Below are 24,779 nucleotides of genomic sequence, written 5' to 3' on the forward strand. Positions count from 1 at the left end.
AAAGGAAACGCGAAGGGACGCGATTCGTTTCAGGTGACCCCGGGTGGTTGGTAGTCAATTAGTATTCCGCGGCTGGCCGTGGCCTGCGGAGGGCGAGAATCGGCGCGAGCGTTCTTGAACGAGGCGGCGCGACGCGGGGCGTTTCAAACACCCTGGAAACATAATTCCACGGCGTCCGCTGTTTACCGGCGACGTCAGACGCTGAAATATTCATGAAACAAACTCTGGTCGGATCGCGTCGCCCTTTTCCTTGTCCCTGGCTCGATGGTCTCTACTGTCTACCCTGTGTTACACACGCTCATTTTCCCCGTCTTTGTTTTACCTTCCGTCCAACACTTGACTCACTTGCGCCCACTCACACTCGTACGCAACCCGTGCATAACCACACACGTGCATCCCCTTGGATGGTTCTCGCGCGATCACCAACCCCTGTCTTCATTTTACAGGAGATTTCATGGTCCGCGCTCCACCCTCCACGGGATTCCCTTTCATCCCTCCGTCGCGTATCAATGGACACGACGCGATTACCACTCACGCGAATATTGCATTGCTTTCGAGCTGGTTTTCGGTTAATGGAACCTACAGGGCGCAGCCTCAATGCTGGAATTATGTCGATCCATTTTTTAATCCGACCGGAAATCCCATTAATCATTCGGCGCGAATGTACCGAAATCGAATCGACCAGGGACTCCTGAACTTCTCCGAAGGGTTTTTCAATTTTCTGCGATGAGAGCTTTCAAACATTTACGGTCGAATGTCATTTTCAGTGATTTTTACTCTCTGGAGAACGGTTGCGTGGTCAATTCTTTGAAAATAGAGTGTATGACCAATCACAGGGTTATTCTACTTGTATCTCACATCTCAATTTTCTCTTGAATTCGTTTTCTATCGATCCAGTGGCGAGGTAAAATAATTCTCCGTTACAGAAGCTACTTTTCCGAAAAAATGTGTCTGATCAATTGCCGGGACATTCTACTTGCGACCGGGTTATTGAATTTACATTCGATTCATTTTTTGATGAAGCGAATTAAATCTCCAACAAGGAGGATTGTTTTCGGAAACGAGGTTGTCTGACCGATGGCTAAGCTGTTCCACCTGATACTTATTTTCTCTTGGGCCAAATTTCATGCAGGTTAACTGTTTTACAAAATTATAAAGGAGGTTAAACAGTGTACGTATTCTTTTTATCCAAATGACGTATATTTTCCTTCTGCAATTTTTCATTAAAGTTCCATGGTTCATTTCACGTCGCAGAAGCATTTACACTCGTGACTCTGTCACACATTCGCACACAATCACACGCAAAAAAGCACATCGTCGAATGACATCTTCTCTTCTTAGAAAAAGCTCGTAGTTCACTCGTGTCTATTCGTTGATCTACCTGTCTGGTTTTTTGGGAGATTGGATAGAAGGGAACAAAGTGATCGTCAGACTGCGGATCCTTATGTAAAATAAATAATTCCTACATCCTTTGTAAGAAACAGGAACCACTTGGTACTTCTCATCTGTCTTCAATAATCCAAGATGGTTGATAGTAAGCAACATATTGATACTCTCAAATTTTTTTAACCTCTCCGTTTCTTCAAATTTCAGCTATTCAATTTTATCGTAAATGCATAAAATCCGCAGTCTAGTGATCTTAAATATCTAAATCGTTCTCGAATTACAACGCTTTCTCTTTCGGCATTTATACCAGTGTATTTACAAAATTACATATATATTTATATATAGAATACCGCTGCAAATGAGTATCACGTGTGTATCTATGCGCAGGTATGTATGTTCCGTGTATATGTACGTGTACAAATCCGTGTCCGTGTGTATCCAGTGTCTCGTGTTATCCTTAAGCAATTAGACTTCGTACGCTATGTAGGAAACTTTCTAAATGTTACAATTCAAATGTTTGTGTTCCTTTCCGTCTCTTTCGTCGTTTTTTCTGTTTTTTTGTTCCTTTTTTTTTGTCATCAATTTTCCTTTTTTAATAAATCCTAAATCTACGCGATAGGAGCTCGCCCATCGAGCGGGCTACGCGTGTTCGCCGAGCAGCTCCTCCATTTTGGCAACGTTTCATCGTCTGGCACACCACTCCTCTTTTTCGACGCTATCGGTCCCAACCGACCGGAATATCCGCGGAATCTTTCGTACAAAATTGGCAGGAATCGTTTCTTTTCGATTTTCTGGACGCGATTCGCCGCACATCCCGATTCACGAGCTCCGAACGCTATACCGAGATCACGCATCCGTGTCGCAAACAATTTATTCAATCGTGAAAATCGACGCTTAAAAATCGCCCTCCGAACCTCGGAACTGGTCGCACAGATATGATTTGCTGCGATCCTAACTCAGACCAACCAGCGACACGATCGACAAGGAGGAACGTCAACGAAAAATTCCTACGACGCTACCAAAAGCAATTTCAAAAGTTAGTCGAAATTATGATTCAAATTATATGACAAATTCATTCGAAGAACATGCTTGATCAATGACTTAGATGTTCTACTTGACACCTACTTCTTCGTTTCCATATTATATAACAAGTTCCTTTGTGGAACATGTCTGATCAATGACTGGGATACTCTATTTCCTCATTTTAAAATGATATGATAAATTTCTGCATTTTGTAAACATGAAATAGTATGTACACTTCTTTTCAGCTTGTTATTTTTCGCACTTTCTTAGTTCATTATTATCATGTTTTTAATGCTTAATATGCACGACCTGATACACTCAGAACAGCTTAAATTTAATAGCAGCGTGCATAAAACACGTGTTGGACCAAATAGAAAATTTGTGTTAAAGAAATTATGTTGAATACACGCCTGAGATTTAGAGTAGGAATTTTTTACATTTTGTTTGTGTCCTAAAATATGGATTCGTATAGATTTTCTGTTAGCACGTGTTTGGTATTCTCCTCGAATTTCTAAATGACACGAACGCCTTCGCTTTCGTACTTTTGATTTTCAGTAGGTAAAATTATTTTCCTCCTAAAAGTGTTTTTGTTCTTTAGATTGTTTCAAATTCCAAAAAGACATTGTTCCGAAAGGGGAGTTCGCGCGGCGGGTATCGTCGAAAATATAGTTTATAAAGAACTATCACCCTTCAGCGCGAACTTCCAGCTCGGAGCTGCTGGTCTGAGTTAGACGATCCCATTCTACTTCAGTAAACCGCGCGCTAGTCGCTCTCCATTGGAGTACATCCACCCATTCATGCGGCTGAAAGAGTGAATACAGTACCCACGGTTAAACTGAATTTTCCATTCCTCTTCCATTCCCATTCGCGGCGCGCGAGACACGTTTATTTTTCGACTTTTCGTCGCCCCTGGTAAAAGCGGAGAGAATATTCGGGATCGCTCGGACGTTCGATCGCGATCCTTCTTCCCTGGGGAACGCGAGCGCGCAAGAAATCGAGGAATTGCAGAATGGCTCCGGGATTCCCAGCTAACCGTGCGATTCGCTCGATCAGCACAGGTGCCAGAGAGAGAGGGAGAGAAAGAGAGACAGAGATAGACGCTTAATTAGCGCGCGCACTCGCTCGACGATTAGGCGGTTTATCCGGGCCGGTAATTAACGTCGGCATCGTTAGCGCGTTAGTCTCGTTTGCCCTCCTCCCCTTTGCACTGCCAAATAGAGGGGTTGAAAGGGCCGTGTGTGCGACTCCGTCCGCCTCCGGGTAGACGAGCGAGGGTCCGCTCGTCGTACAGATTAAAAATAATAACCAGTGACCCCTCTCGTGACGCTAAGTGCTCCATTCTCCTTGGGAAACGCCCGCGATGCGACAAGAATTAATTCACACCCACCCTGGCTGACCCTGCAAATCTTCCGATGTCGCTCGACTCGCGATTATCGTAAACACTTTGTCGCAAATGTACAAACATATCTGATGTCATTGAGTGGTGCCAGAGGATCTTTGTACACGCACACTACCGGCCAAAAGTTTGGACACAACCTACTACTTCTTTGTATTTTACTTTCGAATGTTGACTGTAGGGCATTCATTTCTCGCCGTGTCATACAAAAGAAAAAATATTCAGGATATTTGCCACACTAGTACATGTACCCAAACTTTTGGGCCAGTCGTGTGTACATTCTTTTCAATCGTTTTAGGACTAGACATAAAGTTGACATTCGGAAATAATATTTCCAATTAGAACTACCCGAGGCTTAGAACATTTATTCTATGGGTGGAACTATTGTCGAAACGTCAAGACGAAAGCTTGGACTCAAATTGAAAAATAATAAGGAAAAGCCGATGGCGTTCCGAGGACTGAAGGCGTTCTTTCGAGAATCTCTCGAAAGTAGCTTCTGATAGACGATAAACCAGCTTTGATAACGCTCGGTATCGCAAGAAATCATAAGCTCGGAACTCGAAACAAAATAGAAGTCGCAAATCATTCCGCGTGCACGGCTGGCAAGGGAGTCGCCGGACACGCGAGTTACAACTGGGAGTCCAAGTACGTTCTAACCGGACAGTGAACATGTTAAAACTCGGAAGAAGAACATCGGATAACAGGGTAGGAGGGTAACTTCTGGTTTCTCGGTGGCCGGGTCCAAGAAAGCTTTCCAGCGAAGCAATAAATCGCGGCGAGGAGGGTTCAAACGGGTTCGGCGAGTTTCGCAAGAATGCGTACCGTGTGTCTGCCGGGCGGGAGGGGGAAAAAAAGAGGACGTCGAGACTGGGTTCGGTAATTTCACGGTGTCACGCGAGCACGCGTGCTCGTACGAGAAGAATTCATGGTTGCGGGCTTCCGTGTCTCCGGCTTGTTTCTTGTGGTATGTTCTCTTCGTCGGGTTTCCGTGTTCCTCAAAGAGTTTATAGATTCGGGCCGCAACTTTCTCCGGTTCATGCAAAAACGTTTCGATCAGTAGACGGCGGTTAGTTTCTCGAGGTTGTATCGCTTAGGAGTCGCGGGGAAAGCAGAGAGACACGGTCGATACACGGGGATCGCTCAGTGGGCTGAATTTCAGAGCTGGCAGGCCGTGTCCCGTCCATTAATCCTTCCGCCTTGAAGAAACGCAGAGACAGAAACTCTTCCGGGCCACTTGACGTCGAAATTGCGCTAATTCCGATGATTTACCGCGGCCGGGGAAACCGGCCTGTCAGAAAAGACAGATACAAATACACAAGACCGTTCTAATTCGCGGGGAGCACGCGAGGACGCGTGCGTGGCCGACGCGGCATTCATGAAGCCTCTCTTGTCTGCTCCACCCCCGCGTCCAGCTCTCTCCACGGTTCTGTTTGTTTCCTCGGCCCGTTGTATTCTTCTTAATTTATCTTCCAGTAACAACCATGACTTCGCCCCTCCCCTCTCCCGGCCTCCATCGTGGAACTTCTCCGAAGAAAAATCTCGGGCTCTCGCTCTCTCCTTTTCCAGCTGGCCAAATAGAGCCAGCGAACGGAAACGGTCTTTCTTGCGTGCTCGAGGGAAACGAAAGCGGATCAAGTGGGCACGTTCTCGACTCTCCTTAACCCCGGACTATCGTCTGATCAAACTCATTCCGTGGCTCGTTCTAGGTCTATGTACTCCGACGCTGAGGGAAGGGTCCTTGTGATCCACCGGTCCTTTGTGTGCCGACCAGATAGATGTGTACCCTCTGCAAAGGATTGCTGATCCTCGAAGTATGATCCTCGTACGACTCCGCTACTCCCGATCGAATCGATCCGATGACGCTGATCTACGGAACACGGTGTATCGAGGATGCCCAGATTGTGTGTCATCCGCTGAGTCGATGTGTATCTTCGAAGGGAGCGGAGACGTCCAAGTACGATCGTCCAGATTTGCCTGCGCGCACCCTGTCCATCGAGCCCTGTCCCTTGGCCGGGATGTATGCAAACAACGATTCCAAGGATCCTCTTGATGCACCGAGCTGCACCAGAACGGCCTTGTGTATCCTTGGCAAAGGTAAGCCGATCACGGAAGTATGATGGATAAATTGGACAATCCGACCCAATTCATTCCTTCGCCTGTCGAGCTATAAGCTGATGACGTGCCAGGGATAATCCTGATTTCTCGCTGCACGTGCACCGTACCAATAAATCTATATTTACTGCCACCATCATCGTGCCGGCTGCCTCTGGACTCGGTCGGTCATCCCTTCAACTCGAGTCGGAGGTACATCGCGCGCCACTGTTTGCGAATAGGATCGGGATTCCTCTGATCTTCGCGTCTCCTTTCAACTGGCCGACGAACCTGGAACTGTTTTCTGATGTCCCGTACATGCACCGATATCTCGTCAAAGTCTATTAGCTGGTTCAGAAACCGGACAGACTGGGATTCCTCTGATCACGGTGTCCCCTATAAACACGATGGCTAAATAGGCCTAATTTTCCCGCGTGCCTCCGTCGCTCGTTCGTCATTTCATTCGCAGGTTGGTAGCTCTGCGTCACATTTAGGATGGTGGACAAATTACCTTTTGATGGTCTACGCTTCGGACAATACCTCTTCAAAATTTGTTCGTCGGATCGGCAAGTGGACCTTGATGATTAAAAATTTGTCTGATTTCTGTGCTTTCTTTGAACGAGATAGCAAAGTTACAATTAGTTTCCAATATCTTGAACCAATTCTTATCGGACATGTGGCTTAATTCAAGCGACTCCTCTAATTTTTCGAACGATTTAAACTCGAAGAATTTTCTGATGCTTTCTACTTGCACCAGTCCCCCTTCACGTTTGTAATCTAATTCAGACGAAATTTGATTCCTCGTGTTTCTTTCGAACGTGCCAACAGAACTGGATCAATTTTCAGATGTTCACCGTTCATCCACAATCTCGTCAAGCAAATTAGCTAGTTTACCGCTGCTCCCCATCAAATTAGGTAATCCTTTGATCTCCGGCGTTTTCTTTAAAGACATTCAAGCTCGATCAATCTTCGGACGTTCTCTCATCAAGTCCATCTCCTAGTTCAGGTGTAGTACTTGTATCGGCGCAAGAATCGCTTCTCCAGAATCGTGGCAACTGAGTTTGATGTTACTCGATCCAGTCATCGCGAACTTGACGCTAGACTGGGGTCTTTAGAATCTCAGGCCAGTGAATCGATTATCCCGAATGTTTCCTGGACTGCACCTGTCATCTGATCAACGTGATCACTGTCATCCGACCAGTTCCCTCTTGAATCCTGGTACAGGTTGCTACTGCTCCAAGGAGTCTTAGGCTCCGTGTAGGCTGACAAAGAATCCTTCATTTTCTGATGGACATATCCCGCGAAGACGCTAGATCTGAATCTTCAGTATCGTGTTCGACGAGGTTACTAGACCGATCATCCCGAATGTTCCCTGTGTTGTCCTCTATCATCTGGTCATCTGACTCGTTCCCCGCGAATCATGGTACAGGTTGCTACCGATCCCAGGACTCTTAGGCCCCGTCTAGGCTGACAAAGAATCCTCGATTTTCTGATCGACACATTCTGAGAAGACGCTAGAGGATCTTTAGAGTCATGCTGGAATGTTCTCGGGGCAGTCCCTTGATCACTGGATCGATTCCCCCGTGGATCTCGGTAGAGGTTGATAATGGGTGGGCGGCCCGCAGGTCCCGTCTTCGCTCACATAGAATCCTCAATTTTCTGATCGACACAGTCCGCGAAGACGCTAGATCAGGATAATTAGAATCGTGCTGGACTAGGCCAGCGGATCGATCGTTCCGAATGTTCTCGGGGCTGTCCCCTGTCATCTGATCACCGGATCGGTTCGCTGGTGAATCTCGGTACAGGTTGATGGTGTGCAAGCGGCCTGCAGTCCCCGTCTAAGCTGACAGGGTCGGGACGCGTGGCGCGCGGCATAGAATCCTCGATTTTCTGATCGACACATTCCGCGGCCGCGAAGACGCTTCCACGGCATTCGGATAATCCTCGGTAGGATCGTCTCGCGGCCAGATGCCTCCGGTCGGTGGTAGACACGCGCCGGATACGGTGCTCGGGCGAATAGCTTTTGCTCGCGGCGCTGCCAGTGGCATTCGTGCTGTCGTTGGTGATGCCGTTGCTGTTGCGTCGCTCGTTGTCGGCCAGCGAGGAACAATGGGTCGCGACGGCTAGGTCGCCAGGTTCTGCAACACATAATGACACGCAATGATGAACGATGCCTGGCTGGTGCGCGCCGGGTCTCGTTAAAACGGTTAAAACGCCTAGTGCGTGATCACGCGAATTCACCGGCTCGCGTATCTGTGTGTATGTCTGTTTGGCCTTGTATGCGCGCGTGTGTGTTTGTGTGTGTGTCTGTCCGTCGAGTTCTTGTTTTCTGTTTTTTATTTGCCGCTTTGTTGTCCGCTCGCTCTCCCACCCACGCGCTTTCTGTCTCTTTCTCTCTCCGTTCCTCGCTCTATCTCGCTCTATTTTTGTTCTTTTTGTATTATTTGCCCGAGTCAGCTACCGCGCATTGTCCGGGAATTAAAGGGACGTCCAACGGGATGGACAAAGAGAAATCGGCCTCTAATTCCGCGCGACAATGTCCGTTAACGAGAAACGAAGAATTTCTATCGGCGTAACATCACCCCACTCCCCCACCGACGCCGACGACCGAGCCACACTCGAACTCACTAATTTTCCCATCCGTCGTTGAGTGGAAATTCATTGACGAATCGTGGGGGGGGGGGGTGGAGAGCTCGCTCGAGAAAGGTGACCAACGGGATTGACGGAATGAGGACGATTGGTTGAGTAACGAGGGGAAAAAATAGGGGACTTCCGGTGACTAACCGCGTGCGAGTTTGTGAACTCGATTGCGAGAATTTTCGTTCAGCTGCGAAAACCGAGGGGAAATAATAGTCCCGACCGTTACCGACCACTCAAGGTCTCCCCCCTCCATGAATCTACTTTATCGGGTAGAATCTAACGATTTGGTGGGGGTAGGTGTTGGATGACTTTTCACGACCAAAAATGCTAATCCCTCGAAACTGTTCTTTCACAGAATTCGCAATAAATAAGCGTGGACTTCAATTTGCTAAAACCGATTGAAGTTTAACACAATGATGGAGATGGGTGGATTCCAACGATTTGGTGGGGGTAAGTGTTGGATGACATTGCACAGCCAAAATTGTTAATTCCTCCCAACTGGTCTTTCACAGATTTTTCAATAAATAAGCGTGGACTTTAGTTTGCTAAAACTGAATGGAGTCTAACATCATGATGGGGATGTGTGGAATTTAACGATTTGTTGGGGGTAGGTGTTGGATGAGTTTCCACAGCCAAAAATTTTAATTCCTCCTCAACTGTTTTTGCACGTAATTCGCAATATTTAGAGCGTATGCCTCGATTGACGATTTTGCTAAAACTGAGTGAAGTATAACACAATGATGAGGATAGATGTTCACAGATTTCGAACAGCCCAAAAATGCTAATCCCTCCTCAAATGTTCACTCACAGAATGTGTAATCGCGTTATGGAAATTTTAATGATATGCAGAACATTGTTCGCCCGTTTCAGCGAAATAGTCAATCAGGGTCTATACTCTAAACACGGCGTTGTAATATTTGCCAACAACATACAGTGTCGAATCAAAGAGCAAATACTGTCGGCTAGAATACACTCCGGTGTAGAATAGTTGCCGGTTGTAACTCTCATCAAAACATGTGTACAAACGTCTACTTAATTAATACTTTCGGCCCTATTGATACTGGAACAATTAAACAAAGGAAATATGTAACGTACCCGAAATAGGAACAACAATAGTTTGCTCGTTTCTCTCGGGGCTAATTAGAGGATTGAATTGTAAATCAGCGTCTGAACACCGGCATTCGTGATTCATTTATGCATATCTGCTGCGATAAAGTGATTATTAGGTCACGAATGTTTGGCCATTGTTCCGCGACGTTCGGAGTTGAGTGTAATCTTGTCGAGTTGTTGAATGACTCTTCTAATCGTTTTTTCTTAATTAGTAGCCCGAGAGTTGTTTTATTGAACTCATCAGACCAATTCGATGATCATGCTCTTGTGCATTTGCGAACAATTTTGCTCTTTTGTTTTTCGCTTCTTTTCTCCTACCAATTCAATATAATTTTTTATTTTTCAACTCCTTTTCACTTACTACCTCTTCTGCTACTTGTTATTATTTTCTACAATGTCTACCGTATCTGAAATTTTGAGACACGATTTTAAAACAAATTTAACGTTCCTTAAATAAACGAACGCAGACGAATAACGAAGAGCCTTGCCTTTAGCAGTTTTCTAACATCTCCATTGTATTTAAAAAGTGTGCATCATGTTATTCAATAAACACATGCGAAACAATCTTGGAATTTTTACAACATCCCAAGATACAAAAGGTGATATAAAATTTTATTTTCCGCATTACCAGTTTTCGGAGCGTCAAAATACATCGAAATGTAGTTCGGCGAAATGAATTCGGAACGCCACAAGCAGCGGTATCCTAAATTTTTGTCAGAAGGATAACAGAACGTTCATCGAAATTTGCATTACGTTTCATCGAAATTGAACGCGCATGTCTCGCGAATCACCCTGCGAATTCCAGCAGGCACCATATAAAAATTCGCAGACGCCCCGACCGACGGTACCGGGCGCTAATACAGGCAAACAGACATCAAACAGTTTTAACCCGGTTTACGATCGAAAAGCCATCGAGCAGACGTTTTCGCGGAAAATAAAATTCAACGAACATATCCTGCGCTCCGCGAGCCACGGAATTCATTTAGCCGATGATCGAGCGAGTCGAAACGAGCAGGGGGCGCATAAAAATTCCTGTCGTCGGGATAAAAAAGGTCGATCGAAAGAAGGGATACGTCTGCTCGTCGACTAATTTTACAGCGGCGCCATGGTACAAATGAAAAACGGACATCCTATAAATCGTGCATGGTCGCGTGCGTCCGGATACGGAGATCTCCGTAGCCGATCGCAATTTGCGCGATCTCCGATATTGCTGCCGGCTCGTTTCGCGTCGTGAGATATTAACGCCGCTGGAACCGACCTCCTCCTGCTCTCTCTCTCTCTCTCTCTCTCTTTCCCTCTCCTCCCTTCCTACCTCTCCCACGGTTAGCTACCCCGCGTTGCTCCTCACCAATCTAGATCCCCCTTGGCCATAGTTCGACATCTACCCCCTTCGGTTATATCGAGTCCGTCTCCGGTGTTCCCGAATTAACCGTAGCAAACCGATCTGCGGTGGGTCAAAGTTCTACCGTGGACTGTACGCAATCAGCTGCTAATTGGGAAATGATTGGAGCCACCTACGCCGATACCATCGGGCCTCTAACTATCCTCCGGACGGCCGAATAACCCGTGGCCCTCCTATAGATGCCCCCATAAATGCCAAAACGTACGCACACCGTCGCGATATCCTCGCCGCAATCGACCCACCAGTCACGCACATCTCGTTTATATATAACTGTGTGTGTGTGTGTGTTCTCCAGTAGAATCGTGCAGCCATGCTTCACGTCAAACGCCACGTCCGAATGTTTAATAATTCGATAGACTGATTTTATTTTGATCCCCGCACTGTTTCTGTAGTTTTACACGCAACGGTATAATATTTGCTCGTCCCGGGCGAAACGGGCGCCCGCGATTCCGTATTTTGAGGGATTATGAGTCACGCGCGATCCAGATGATAAAATACAGCGGAACCGCGTATGTCAACACACGGCCATGTGAGTCTTCTGTGTGAACGATCGCTCTGTTTGTTTTAAAGGAATAAACTTTCAGGCCCCGGCTACAAGTGTGATGTGCGAGCTGCGGATTTTCGGCGGTTATTGCTGTAACGACGCGAATGCAAAATACAAATAAACGATTCGACGAGACTCGATCATCGCGTTCATCTTTATTCATTATTTAATCTATCTCTTGAAGAGCCGTTTCATTTATTTGATGGGATTTTTCGTTCCTGACTGTAATTTCGAGTCCCTAAAATCTTCAATCGTATTTGCATTTCACTCTAAAAATCTCATTCTAATATTACTAGGTGTCCAATAGTACTGAACACTGTGAAAATTTGTTTGCAATATTGTTTGTTTGTTTGTTTGTTTGCACACACGAACGTTTATTCTCACAATTTATTCTGCTAAAAATTTGTTTTATTTGCTCTTTCTCTATGAATAATAATCTGACACAATACACATTTTTGAAAACTGCAATGCTACGCAGAATTCCATTCTAATAAATTTTACATTGAAAAACAAGTGAAAAATACGAAATAATATTTTTTATATCCGGAATTATCAACTTGGGAAAACGGGCTCCCGAATTAGTATTTTCAAGTAGAAACGGTCAGCCATGGTCAGACGCCGTAGCCACTTTCCAAGTTAATTCTCTCGGGAAAGTGGGCTCATGTAAAAAGTTTTATTCTACGTTTTCTCACTCATTATTTCACGTTGAATTGCCTCTCAGTGCCGTACCTTTGTCACAAAACACCTTGCGTAATAAATAAAAGAGAGTTAACAGAATGTTAAACTGAGAATTTTTAGTTTCTTTACCATAATGAATCGTTGTGTTTAAAAGTAGGTTGCAGACATTTACGAATTTATTACAATTAGGAATTAATGAAATATAAAGATACATTCACATTTCTTCGAATATTTTTTGAAACAGTGGACCTCACTGAATTAATACCAATTTCTGCAATATGCGAAAACTAGCGACATTTTCACTTGATATTTACCGTGAAAAATTTCCAGCCGTCGAAATAAGTTTCCACGGTCGAGTATTTTATAAAATAGTGTATGAAAATGTGAATTTGCATAACGAAAGCGAGCCAGACACCCCATACGGAGCACGTTCGCATGTAACCATTTAAATTTCAAAGAGCCGCGGTAAGTGGCCGCAAGTGATGCTTGTGCCGCGGATAAGTCTTTCCGTTTTATTGGTCACGTTGTATCGCGCAATTATTCGCAAATAATTCCTCCACACCCCGGAGGCAACAGTAAATTTCCATCTTTTAGAGAGAGCCGCAAGATAAACATGCCGTGACGACTCGAAATTAAACGTTTAATTTCCGAACGACGTTGTTTTCTGTTTTGAAGGGTGGAACGTTTGTAGTATCCAACGCGGACAAATTGGTTTGATAATATCGGCTGGTGACAAACTCCTTTACCGATACCACGAAAATGGTGTCCATCAAAATTTCCCACTTCACAGGCTCGGTCTCTCGCAAGCCTTGTATCTTGCTCCCCTTTATATTCGCGCAAGCCGGCGCGCGGCTCTCCCTCTACCCCCGCGGCCGGTGTAATTTCATGAAAGATCAGAGGCGGCGAATTAAAGAAATTCCTTTGACCGTAGACTGGCAAAGGGCCGCCGCCCGGAATACCTAATCGGCATAAATATTTACCGTCGCGAGATATCCCGTCCCTCGCAATTTTTCCTCCGGCCGGATAAATGTTTTATGAGGCCGCTAATCAAACGAAAGAACTCGCCCTTCTCTCCCCGAAGAGAAGGGCAGAGCGAGAGAGAGAGAGAGAGAGAGAGAGAGAGAGAGAGAGAGAGAGAGAGAGAGAGAGAGAGAGAGAGAGAGTATCGTGCCATCACAAGCTTCGAAATCGTTTAAAGATACCCCGCGGCGTTCGTGAAAATTTCAGGCTATCCCTCCCACTCCCACAGGCACAGCACATATTCGACTCATGAATTCGTGACGAGCCTGTCCGCGCACCCCGTTAAAGCCGGCTCGGCGAACCGACGGCAGCAGCAAGAAAACGAAGGGAAATATGCCTTTCCAGCCAGACACGATGCTCACTTTTCCTACGCTTGTTTCAATCTCGCGGCGGAGAAGAATCCGACCAACTTTTTGAATTTTAATGGCATCTCTGTTATTCAGTTTGCCGGGCCCGGTGTTTTCAAGGTACAGCTGTTTAGTTTCAATACAACGGCTGACGGACGGCTCTTTTATTGGCTACTGCATTTATTACAGGTTTCATAACAAAGTTTGTAAGTGTATATTACTTTACCAATATACAGTTGTGATAGGTAATTTGTAATTTTATTAGCTACTACACTTATTGCGGATTTTTCAAGGAAATTCATATATGCGTCGCATGTTTACTAAAGTACAGTTCTGATAGCTGGCATTGCGATTTTCTTGGCTGTTGCATTTATTGTACAATTCTTAAGAAAGTTTTCTGAAGGGAATTTCCAATTTTGTTAGCTACTACATTCACTATATGATTGTTCATGAAAATTTGGCAATATGTTCCACTTCACCCAAATATAGATAGGATACTTGGAATTGCAATTTTATCTACTATTTTATTTATTGTACAATTTTTTAGAATATTGTCATGGTATTAAAATACAATCGTGGTTGATAGATTGCAATTTTATTGTCTATTACGTTTATTGTACATTTTTTTTAGAGAAGTTGGAGATATATTTCATTCTATTGAAAACGAATTCTGGCGTAAATATTCAAATTTTTCGGTCATTGCATGCATTGTATATTTTTTAAGAAAATTTGATGATACGTTCCACTTTATTGGAACATACTGGGAGCAATAGCAATTGCAATTTTATTATCTGCTATTGCATGCATTGTTCATTTTAACGCACAGCTGTATGTTAGCTCCCGGCTAGTGTCAAAATTTCGTTCACCAGTGATGTACTACATTGGAAATACTGCCACGCAAAAAAAAAAAAAAATAACTAGATTTGCTGACACACTCAATATTTTAAATCGCTCGAAATTCTAGCAAATATTTTCAGCTGGTAAGGATAGTATAAATATCTTAACTGCAGTGGAAAATGTTTTATTCTGCATTGAATTAAACATTAATAAACGCATCTAATTTGAATTTGATTCTACAAGTAAAGACGTAATACATAATTCATTGACGAAGATCTTGATTTTTTAAGAAATATAAACACGCTGAATACGCTTGACAATTACATCTGACCCATGGCTGACTCTTTCTACTTACTCCACTCATAACAATGTTTGAAATCCATCAAGCGTTCTGAATCCTTTACTGACCAAGGTATAGGTACATATCTAATACAACGAGTCAAAGGTACTATAAAAAATTCTTAAAATTTATAGATACTAATATAAATAAAAATAATTAAATAAACTGCATTGAGTGGTATTAGTACTTGTTATGTATTATATTAATAATGCGAGTATTATTACTTATTATGTAATGATGATACTGAAGACTTGAAACACATCTTATGAAAATATTGTTTATGCAACCCAAAAAAGTTTAACTAGTGGCAAATCATAAAAGGAGTTAAATTACTTTGAGAGTTGTGAACGGTTTAGGATGATCCAATTATTAAATTTGAGATCCAATTATTATTTAACTAATAAATATACGATTTTATATAAGATAAATAAAAAGATAAGTAAAATAAGTTTAAAATGAGTGCTATAATAAAAAGGGAACAAATTTTCTCTAAAACGTTATCGTAACAAAGTCCTGCGGAGCGTAAGGATTTATTCTGTTTAAGAATTACGAATTTCCATTCGGATGCAGGGCGTACGTCCCTGTAAAAAAGGAAACGCTCAAAGATCACCCCTTTTTCACCCTGATGGATGAGAGTGCACCCTCGAGGGGAGAGCGATAGCGGCTGATCATCGTCTGCCGGTTCCCCGGATGGAAAGGAGAGCACCGTAAAACTAATTGCGGCCGACTTGCACCAAGCTTTCGACCCCTCGTCCCCATCTCCTTCATTCCATCCCTGCCGTTTCCACCCCTGTGTCGTCGTTTCTGTGAACCGACCACCCTTAATAGCGTGCGGTTATTACAGAGGAACGACAGGCGGGCGCGATTATACGCAACCCTTTCCCGTTCTTCGCTATCAACCTCCGTTCGTTCCTAATTTTCACCTATTTTCTTCGCGGTGGAACTTCGTTTGAAGAATTTCTCCACCCCCGGAAGGGGGAGGGGGCGAGCCTCGGGACCGGTGTTTTTTTAACCCCGATCAAACTAATTCCACGGTTTATCGAGGAGGATTTTAATGAGAATTCTGAAATCTCCCCGCGCCGTTCTTATTTAACATTTGGATAAATAGAAGGGTCAAGGGAGCGGTATTTACCCTCGAGTTTTAATCTTGCGACGTTTCTTGGCTGCATGTGTACACAGGGTGTCTCAAAAGAACCGGTGTAATGAAAAGATGGCGGGACTTTGCCGGACTGACCAATATAATCGCGATACTCTTCGCAAATACACCGGGATTTTAAATATTTAGACACTCTGCACACGTAGCAGCTTTATTAAATTTTTTAGCTCCGTCTTGTCACTGTTTCATGAACTTTGATGTTCGCAGAATATCGCAACAACCAAGAACGTTGATATTTTTCTGCTCATTAATCGAAATACATTTTAATACGGGTTCAAGAAAATATCAGAAATGACATCTTATGTGAACTTTTCAATTAAATCCTGCTACCGTATTTACGAAAGATAAAATAAAACATAAGGACGCAATTTCGTAAACAAAACTGGCCAATCGTCTGTTCACTCTGAATACATAATTCTTTGAAGTAAATTCTAATAGAAGATCAAAAGTATCTGAGATTTTATGAAGTTTCAAATTAAGCTCTACCATATACATAATGATATAAAAAATAAAATAAAATGTACGAATTTAATTTCATCAACTAGGTCAATCGTTCACTTTGAATTCATAATTCTTTGATATACATTTTAATAGATTAAAAAGAGACCTCGAACGAAGATATTGATTATTAGTTGCAAGCTATCTTTGCCGAAGGGTTGAAGTAGATTAAGAAAATACTTTCAGTGTCGGAGAAGGAAATCACGGTCTCAGAATGATCCCGAAAGTCCCCGGAAACAGGTCCGTCATCAGTTTGCGTGGATCGAAGAGCTTAAGGCCTGCGAGGCCGCCTGAAAAAATGATGAAATCGCTCCGAGTCGAGACGCTGCCTTTCCAAGTTTCGAGGATTCCATTAAAATACATCGGCCACTCTAAGATATTGCGGCGTTAAATTTGACACAAGTTTCTGCCCCGCGCGGCCATGAATCACCGTGCCGCAATCATTTTAGCCGCTCGCGGCGAGCTTCTTTTGTCTCCGGCGCGCCTCGCCTCGCCTCGCGTGTTTTCTTCGCTTCCTCCCCCGGAGGAATAAAAATGGTATTCGGTAAATCTTGCAGGATGATTCGTGTATTTCCCCGGGATGGGATGGATTATACTTGGAATCGCAGTTCAAAAAGTCTGAAGCACAACGAAATGTCTCCCGCCCGTACTTTTCTATGACTGATGCCCGTCGATTCGTCACCTTTTTACGAATTTTTTCCTAATGTCCTGCTTCCTCCCGCCGTTATCCCACTGTCCTCCCCTGTTTTAGATGATTAAAACATTCTGCGATGGTCCAGCATGCTATTTATTTGACCGTTCCATCCCTGCGATTTTTAACCTACATCCGAAAAAGTCCATTTTAAACTTAGAGAATTTTGTTAGAAAAAAGATACTGTTCTCCCGTGAATTGTTGTACTATTACTATTTACGAAATTATCACAGTTTAAATACCGACTATTTCTCGGGAATCGGAAATTTTTAATATTTTATGGAATCACTGAATTTTTTAGGCAGACGTAAAATAATTAATAATGTTCTGCTGAATATTACTTAAATTTTCACGGTATTTAATTAAAACTTCCAGCCTTTCCATTACGTTTATTTCGGGGGAATTTTAACATTTGTTTTTGCAACTTTTTAATTAAACTTTTTATTCTTTACCGTTCTACTTTGAATTTACACTTTTTAAAGAAATTTTGCCACGTGCTTTTGAGCTCAAAATTCTTTGTCAGGCTTGTTAAAAAATATACCTTGTATTTCTAGTGGGAATATTTATTTAATTTATTATTTCCATTTTTTAAACTTGATTTTACTGGGTTCTTTTAAATGTTACATGTTAGATATTTGTAAATTATTAAACATCCGTGATCGTTAATTATTAAACTGTAGATTTCATGGATTTATGACAGGAACGAGTAGATAAAATACAAAACGGACGTTGAAAGAATTCATTAACACTGACAGAACCAATTAAACTGATTAAGAGAAGAAATAAATTAAATTTAATTCTTGTTCCTCGCAACCACTGTATATTCGTTTCTCGCAGAAAGATCCGCAGTTCATTAATTAGAAAATAATCGAGGCAGACGAAACAGCGAAACAAACGCCAGCGAATTCGACTATGAGACCCGGAGCCATTACGATATACGATCGCTGTTAAATCGGGCATTTATGATTCCCTGAAATTCGCGAGTCTGGTATAAAATCCGCATCGGTAGAATGCGGGAGCCGGCGCGGCGCGGCAATGTTCGACGGGCGAAATTCGCGTTCGGGATCGATGGAAACGAAACAGGCGAAGAATGCCGGCCACGGAATGCGGCGTAATCGCGCGGAATGCGGAACTTTGTTTATCCGCGAGCCAGCCGGAACTTCCCCGGAAAAAATAATTAGCCGACGGGGACGGGCAACCGACGCTTGTCAGAACGTTCAAGTTAATTTCGCGGATAATCGTTCGGGCAATTTGGCGAGTGTTCGCGGCGGCAAGTAACCCCCGAATTCCGCGTAAATCGCGGCGAAAGAAGTCGACAGCTGCCCGCACCCGGGAAGAGAGAAGTTGCGGAACCGCGCAATCACCGAGCGAGCCAGACGTCCCGGAACTTTAAGCCTGCTCTAACGAACACCGAATAAAATTTTAACTAGGTGTCCGGCCGAGAGTTAGGCGACAAGAGATTCGGATCGGAATGGAAACACTTTTTTCGTCGCGTTCGACCCTTCCGTGTGAGAACTTTACAATAAAATGTCGCGAGCGAGAAGTGTTTCCAGAGAGATAGGATTAAAGGATACTGAGAGGCTCGTCGCAGGACTCGCGGAAAATGCGGTCGAAAACGGAAACTTTCGAGAGATTGAACGGAACGACTACTTCGTCGGACTTCTTGATGGATCGTGTCATCCCCGGAGACAAATTTATTAGCCCGGAGAAGAGATCGTGCTGTCGAGAAAAGGATTAGCACATATGTATTCTTAATCATACGGAATTCTGACCGAACTATTTCGTCAAAAAGTGTGCAGCTGTTAATCGATGATTTTTGACGACCATGTGTACCTTGAGTTCAGAATTTACCCATTTTCCACATTAGATGCTGCAAAATCTTTTATCGAAACAAATCTTAAAATCTTAAACCCTTTTTTTTTAAATCTTTTACATCTTTCTGGTCGAATGAAAGTGTAAAACGGTAATGAATGATAACTATCGTACGAAAATTGCTGCAACTATTTCTGAAAATTGTACGAAGGTGAAATTATCAAAATTTCGTAAGCAGACAAAATACTAAGAATCCTTAAAGTTACCGCATAATTCCTACATAAAAATATCTGAAGAATCCTCAAGTATTGTTCAAGAAATCATTGAGAATTGTGTTCTCCTCTTTCACAATACAGTCTAGTAGAATTTCACAGCGTTCCAGGTGACTCATTCAGAATCGAAGTCGTTCAGAGTAAAATTAAATTGTAATAAAATAAAATAAATATCAACCGCGCAGGAAAATTTATAAATTCAATTAAGTGTGGTATGCAATCAATTTCAGAGCGTTATTCGAAAACAAATTTAATAATGTATTTATTCTGCCTCGAGGATAAGTGTATGAGGTACGAGAGAAAATGCGAGGGAAATCAGAGAAACTAAAACGATATCTAAATTCGTTGCTAAAAGCTTGCACGTACATGCAGAGTGTATTCATTAATTCTGATTTGTTTTAGTTGTTTTCCCATAGGAATTATATCATATTTCATGTTTACCTTCTTGTCATTTTAATGTTTTTTGCACTCTTTGTTTTGTTATGTGTAGTTAACATGGTATTGCGATTGTTTATTGTTAACGAATTCGTATAAATGAGCCCGTATTTGAAAGCTGAAAATTATCTTTATAATGATGGAACGGATAAAACAAATTTGTTGAAATGTTCTTTGAACAATAAAGAAATTTATTCAAAATCAGACATTTCGATTATAAGAAACGAGAGGTAAATAAAAATTTAAATTTTCCTTAAATCATTTTAATATATTGGAAATAATATATTAACACATATTGATTTACTATATTAATATATTGACACTGTTAAATTCTTTGTTATAAATTCCACCTATTCATAAATGCATATAATCCGCAGTCAAATTATAATAATCTCAATATTCAATTCTGTGGCTTAGAGGCATCATGAACTTTTATGTAATATAATCAGCTGCAATGGAAACAAATTGAGTTAAAAACGATGTTAACAATTGTCACAAGGATCAGTTGACACATAGATTTATTTTAACTGACTCGAATAACTAACAAGCTAACTCAAATTCCCTTTCACGTCAAGATTGTTTGCCAGCAATATGTTTAATGACGCCACTATTATATATGTCCATATCATCTGCGCGCAGTTGTTCGAATGTCACGCAGAATTCCCGATCGTATAGTTTCCATTGCATTTATTATTCATATGGTATCCGTAAATACGATCGCATCTCCCGTTTCCTAGGCTGATCGATTTTATTGACAATGAAATAGAGATGGATGCCTCATTTGCGTTGCCTCCCATACAAAATCCGTAAATCCATCAATTCTTCATATCTCCGAGAAGAATTCATGTTCGACGCTGTGACAGATCATAACAGTTCAATCCATGCATGTTTGTCGCCCGTACAAAATACTACAGACTGTTCTACTTACACAGAAGACATCTACTTTTTAACGTAATTCCACGAATTTCCCCCGTATACGTTACACGGATTTTCATAAAAATATTTTTCAAATAATTCACAGAATTACAAATCGAATCAGACGGATTCAATTTGCGCTCTAAAAGATATCCAATAAAATCTCTAATTTCCATGTATTACATTACACTAAAAAATTAGTTTGGAAGCTTGACATACTATACGTGGATAGATTTAATTCGGTTGAATAAATCACATAGAAATTCAAATGAAATGTGTGCGTTATTTTCACGTGTACATTTACTATAATTTCGATCAAAGGTTTCAGGTAGGTCTTCTCTCGCTACCGTCGAAGTATGCATTATTTGTCAATTTTCGCCGTAGATTCTGTGCATATTTCGCCGACGATCGATCGCGCTTTGTCTGACATCTAGGTATCCATTAATAAGCATCATTCCGGAGGAAGATCAAACATCTAATGCACCTGGTAAGCCTTCGCGCGCGCCCTATAATCCCCGAGCTATATTCCCTCATTAAAAGCAAATTAATAAACAATGTTTCTAGCCGGGAGGCAGGATGAAAGTACAATGAAACTGGCAGTAAGGACGATCAGAGGGAGGCCTCGCAGGTTGCAGGGTGCAGAAACGCGAGCGCACACCACGGCCAAGTGCGGTTCGTTTCCGGCACAACGGCGATATCAATTTGGCCAATTAAATGCAGCCCGTTTGTAGCGGGTAAACGCGTTATCTGTGCGATTATATCCGTTACCAGCCATCCCCCCCCTCTCTCTCTCTCTCTCTCTCATCCTGGCTTCTCGTCGAGATGCCACGCTGGGAACACGCAGCCGCGACACCAGCCGCGGTATCTACGAGCCTCGAGGAACCGTGTTAGAGGTGAGCACAGTTGGTACTACAATCTCATATCCTGCCCGTAGACTAGCTTCACCAAATGAAACCTCGGCCCGCGGTCCGCAAATATCGCGGCGAAAGATCGGCCCGAGTCGGCCCGAGTCGGCCCGACTTTAACAGAACGTCTCAGGACAATGCGCAGCCATGTAAATGCTCCGGGTTCATTTTCGCTTTGGATATTTCTTTTTTTTTTTTGTTTATAGAGAAAACAGAACAGTTGCAGGAAGTTTTTTATTGGGGACTTTGTTCTCTGGACTTTACGAAATGGGGGAATATTTTTTTGTTTGGCTTGTTTTGCAAAATGGCGGCGGTAACACGCGTTTCATTGCAGGTATTTTCTACGACAAATCTCTGTGCGGTGTTGTGCAGAATATTTTTTATTTTCCGTTTGTGTGGTGAGTTTGTGAGGTAAAAAATATTGCGGTACTGTACAAGGTCCACTTGATAGAGATCGAATGAAATGTTTTTGATCTAGTCTCCCATTTTCTCGGAAAGAAATTCGGAACGTGTGAATTAAGAAATTCTTCATTTTATGGTCTTTGAGAGGCCTTTGCGGGAAATTATTCAGTAAATGGGTCGCTTAATTGTACGGAATTGTTGTTGGCGTCATGAGGGTGCCCAGGATACCGTTACAGGGTTAATAATGATCTGGGTTATGAGGTGTATTTCGATGTCGGAATCGGGTTCGTCTGGTTCATGAATTTTGAAACGAAAGGGGATGAAAAGAGACGGGACGAAACGAATTTAATTAGGGATTATTGAAACAATGCTGCGCTGAACGCACACAAGCTATTCTGTAAAAATAACTTAGTAACGCAGGAATTAAGAATCCATTTCATTGTTTAACAGTTCGATCGAGATTGGACGCTCAGTGAAAAGACGAGCGAATTTCATGATGAATACATCGTTTGATCTCTAGACTCGCGGAAATTTCTGTGTATTCGGGTTTGTGTAACGGGATTTGTAAAAATGGTAGTTGGATTGAAGCGTAATTCCTTTACGAAGACTTTATGAGATTGGAAAAACGAGTAAATGAAGTTTCTCGTCCGTCAGGATGGTTTCTATGTTAATCTTTTCAGTACATTTACATACGCTATAAATGCATAAAGTTCACGCATTGAAATTCTCCTTTCGTTTGCCTTGACCGCTCGGGCTCATTACGAATGTATAAAATCTTCCGGCTCGGATTTACAAATACGCAGACACGGATTTCCTACGACCCATGCCCTTTGTATCGGCAGTTACCTTTCAGGCAGTAATTATTCCTGTTATTAACTGCCCCGCTGAAAGAAAAAACAATTCTTTCAATAGCAGTATCAAATGTAAAACACGCTAAAGGATATTCTCCCCTTTGAGCGCGAGAAACCTTTTAAACTGAAATAATTAGCTTCAGCAATCGTATCTCCCATTATTTGCGTACCCTTTCGATAACTGTGCTTCGCGCACACCTTTCGACCGTACATTTCTCTCGAGCGGAGTGGTACACGAGCTCGACCAAGGTAAAAAAATTAATTCGCTAATGTACCTCGCCGAGTCGAAAGTTCAAAATGAAATACTATCAATCTTAGTTAAAGTTTCCGTCCCGCCGTGTATTACGAATTTGCATGTGCAATAAATGCAGAAAATCTGTTCTCTATTTATAACTTTCATAAATCACTTTTGATCCCGCGCTCCCATAAAACTTTCTCCACCCCCCTCCCCCCAACCCTTGGCTTCTTTCTCGGGAAACAAAGCGCGCGACCGGCATGGCAGCGCGGCGGCGATCATTCAATCTGATAACTCGAAGATCGCGCGTCGTCTGCATAATGCATTATCTGTTCGAATAAATTCAGCGGTTCGGGACATTCGTTTCTTCCCGGCGTGCAGCAGCGATTAGAGCGAAAGAGAGAATGGGAGGGGGGAGGGGGTTCGTTAAGGAGGCAATATCACGTTCCGCTGATTGCAACATTATTCCGTGCCCTGCACGCCGCGGCGGAAGGAACGAGCAATTTTCTTCGGGATTCTTGAAGGTCCGATTCCGCATCCATCAACGTCCTCGACGACCGTCCGAGTCGGCACGCGGCCACCAACCAGACCGTATTCGACGATTGCGTGTCCTCCCGCAATTCCTCGGCACCGCGCGACTGACGAACGACTGCACAATTACAGCCGCTGCCCGGGCACCCGGGACGCGATAATTAAAAACAAACTGTCGCTCTCTCGAGTCGATTCTCCGACGGCTGCGTTACTGCCACAGATTCGACGATCACTTCGTAGAATAATAGGATCGGGGGAGGGGGGAGGGGATAGAACGGGGCGGACGATACGAGCGCGAACGAGACAGACAAAACGGAGGACGCACGCGAGCGTGTCTCGTTTATCGTGGAAACGCTCGAATATCACGTAAATCGGCGGCGTTTACCAAGAAATTCGACGAAAAAACTCCCACCCTGATAGAGGGAGTACCGTGCCGTGCGGATAATTCTTTATGATACGACGTTTTTTCGCAGTGCATTTTTGTGTAATTGTATAGTCCTCTTCAAGTCAGAAACGTTTCATTTGAACCACGCTTTTCAACTTTACATACGAAATGTAAACGTTGGAAATTCCTCTTTAGGACGGTGTGAAATAATTTTTAAAATTACGAGCTTTGATGTGTGTAATTTTCCCGAAAACGTCCAGTGGAGAATCTAGTGGAAAAAGCTGGTCTATAATCAGACAAGTGGGACAAGAGGTCAGAGAGGCAAAATAATACGGACTATGATCAGCCAAGTAGAATATGGTGGCTTTTGACGAGACAAGTAGAATAGGTCAGTTTATATAAGAGCGAGTAGAATACGATAAACTTTGATCCGACAAGTGGAATACGACCTACCTTAGTCGTATGAAGTATTAAAGGGCAAGTTTTAGGGATTTCTCGTGGACAGGCTTTGATCAAACGAGTGGAACAGAACAGCATTCATCGGACCAAGTTTTACGTGATAATGCTCAGACAGATAGAATAGTTTAAAATGTGATCACACAAGAGTAGGTCAGAATGTGATCAGAAGAATGCCATATATGATCGAACAAGTACAACAGGTCAATAGAGTATCAAGTAAGTAGAATAGGTCGAGCCGCGATCAGACAGGTGGAATAGGGGAACAATTTCTTTCGTTCGAAAAGATTCTTGAGGAAAAAATGATACATATTATTAATTTTCATAAGTATTAGGTTGTTGCATAGGAAATGTTCGGTTTTAGAATGTGATGAAGCGTTTGATTAAGAAATACCATCATAATCTACAGGTTCATTTGAAG

General features: G+C 42.9%; 1 protein-coding gene across 1 annotated transcript in view; it reads right to left on the reverse strand.

The window, feature by feature from the left end:
• Positions 1–7,437: 7,437 nt before the first annotated feature.
• LOC143356383 (uncharacterized) overlaps positions 7,438–24,779 on the reverse strand; it is a 91,144-nt gene continuing 73,802 nt past the window's right edge. Inside the window, exon 3 of the mRNA XM_076792035.1 lies at positions 7,438–8,034. Within this exon, the coding sequence (XP_076648150.1) occupies positions 8,020–8,034 (15 nt within the window). The 3' untranslated portion in view covers positions 7,438–8,019. The remainder of the gene's footprint in view (positions 8,035–24,779) is intronic.

Source organism: Halictus rubicundus, chromosome 1 (genome assembly GCF_050948215.1).
Source record: "Halictus rubicundus isolate RS-2024b chromosome 1, iyHalRubi1_principal, whole genome shotgun sequence".
NCBI lineage: Eukaryota > Metazoa > Arthropoda > Insecta > Hymenoptera > Halictidae > Halictus > Halictus rubicundus.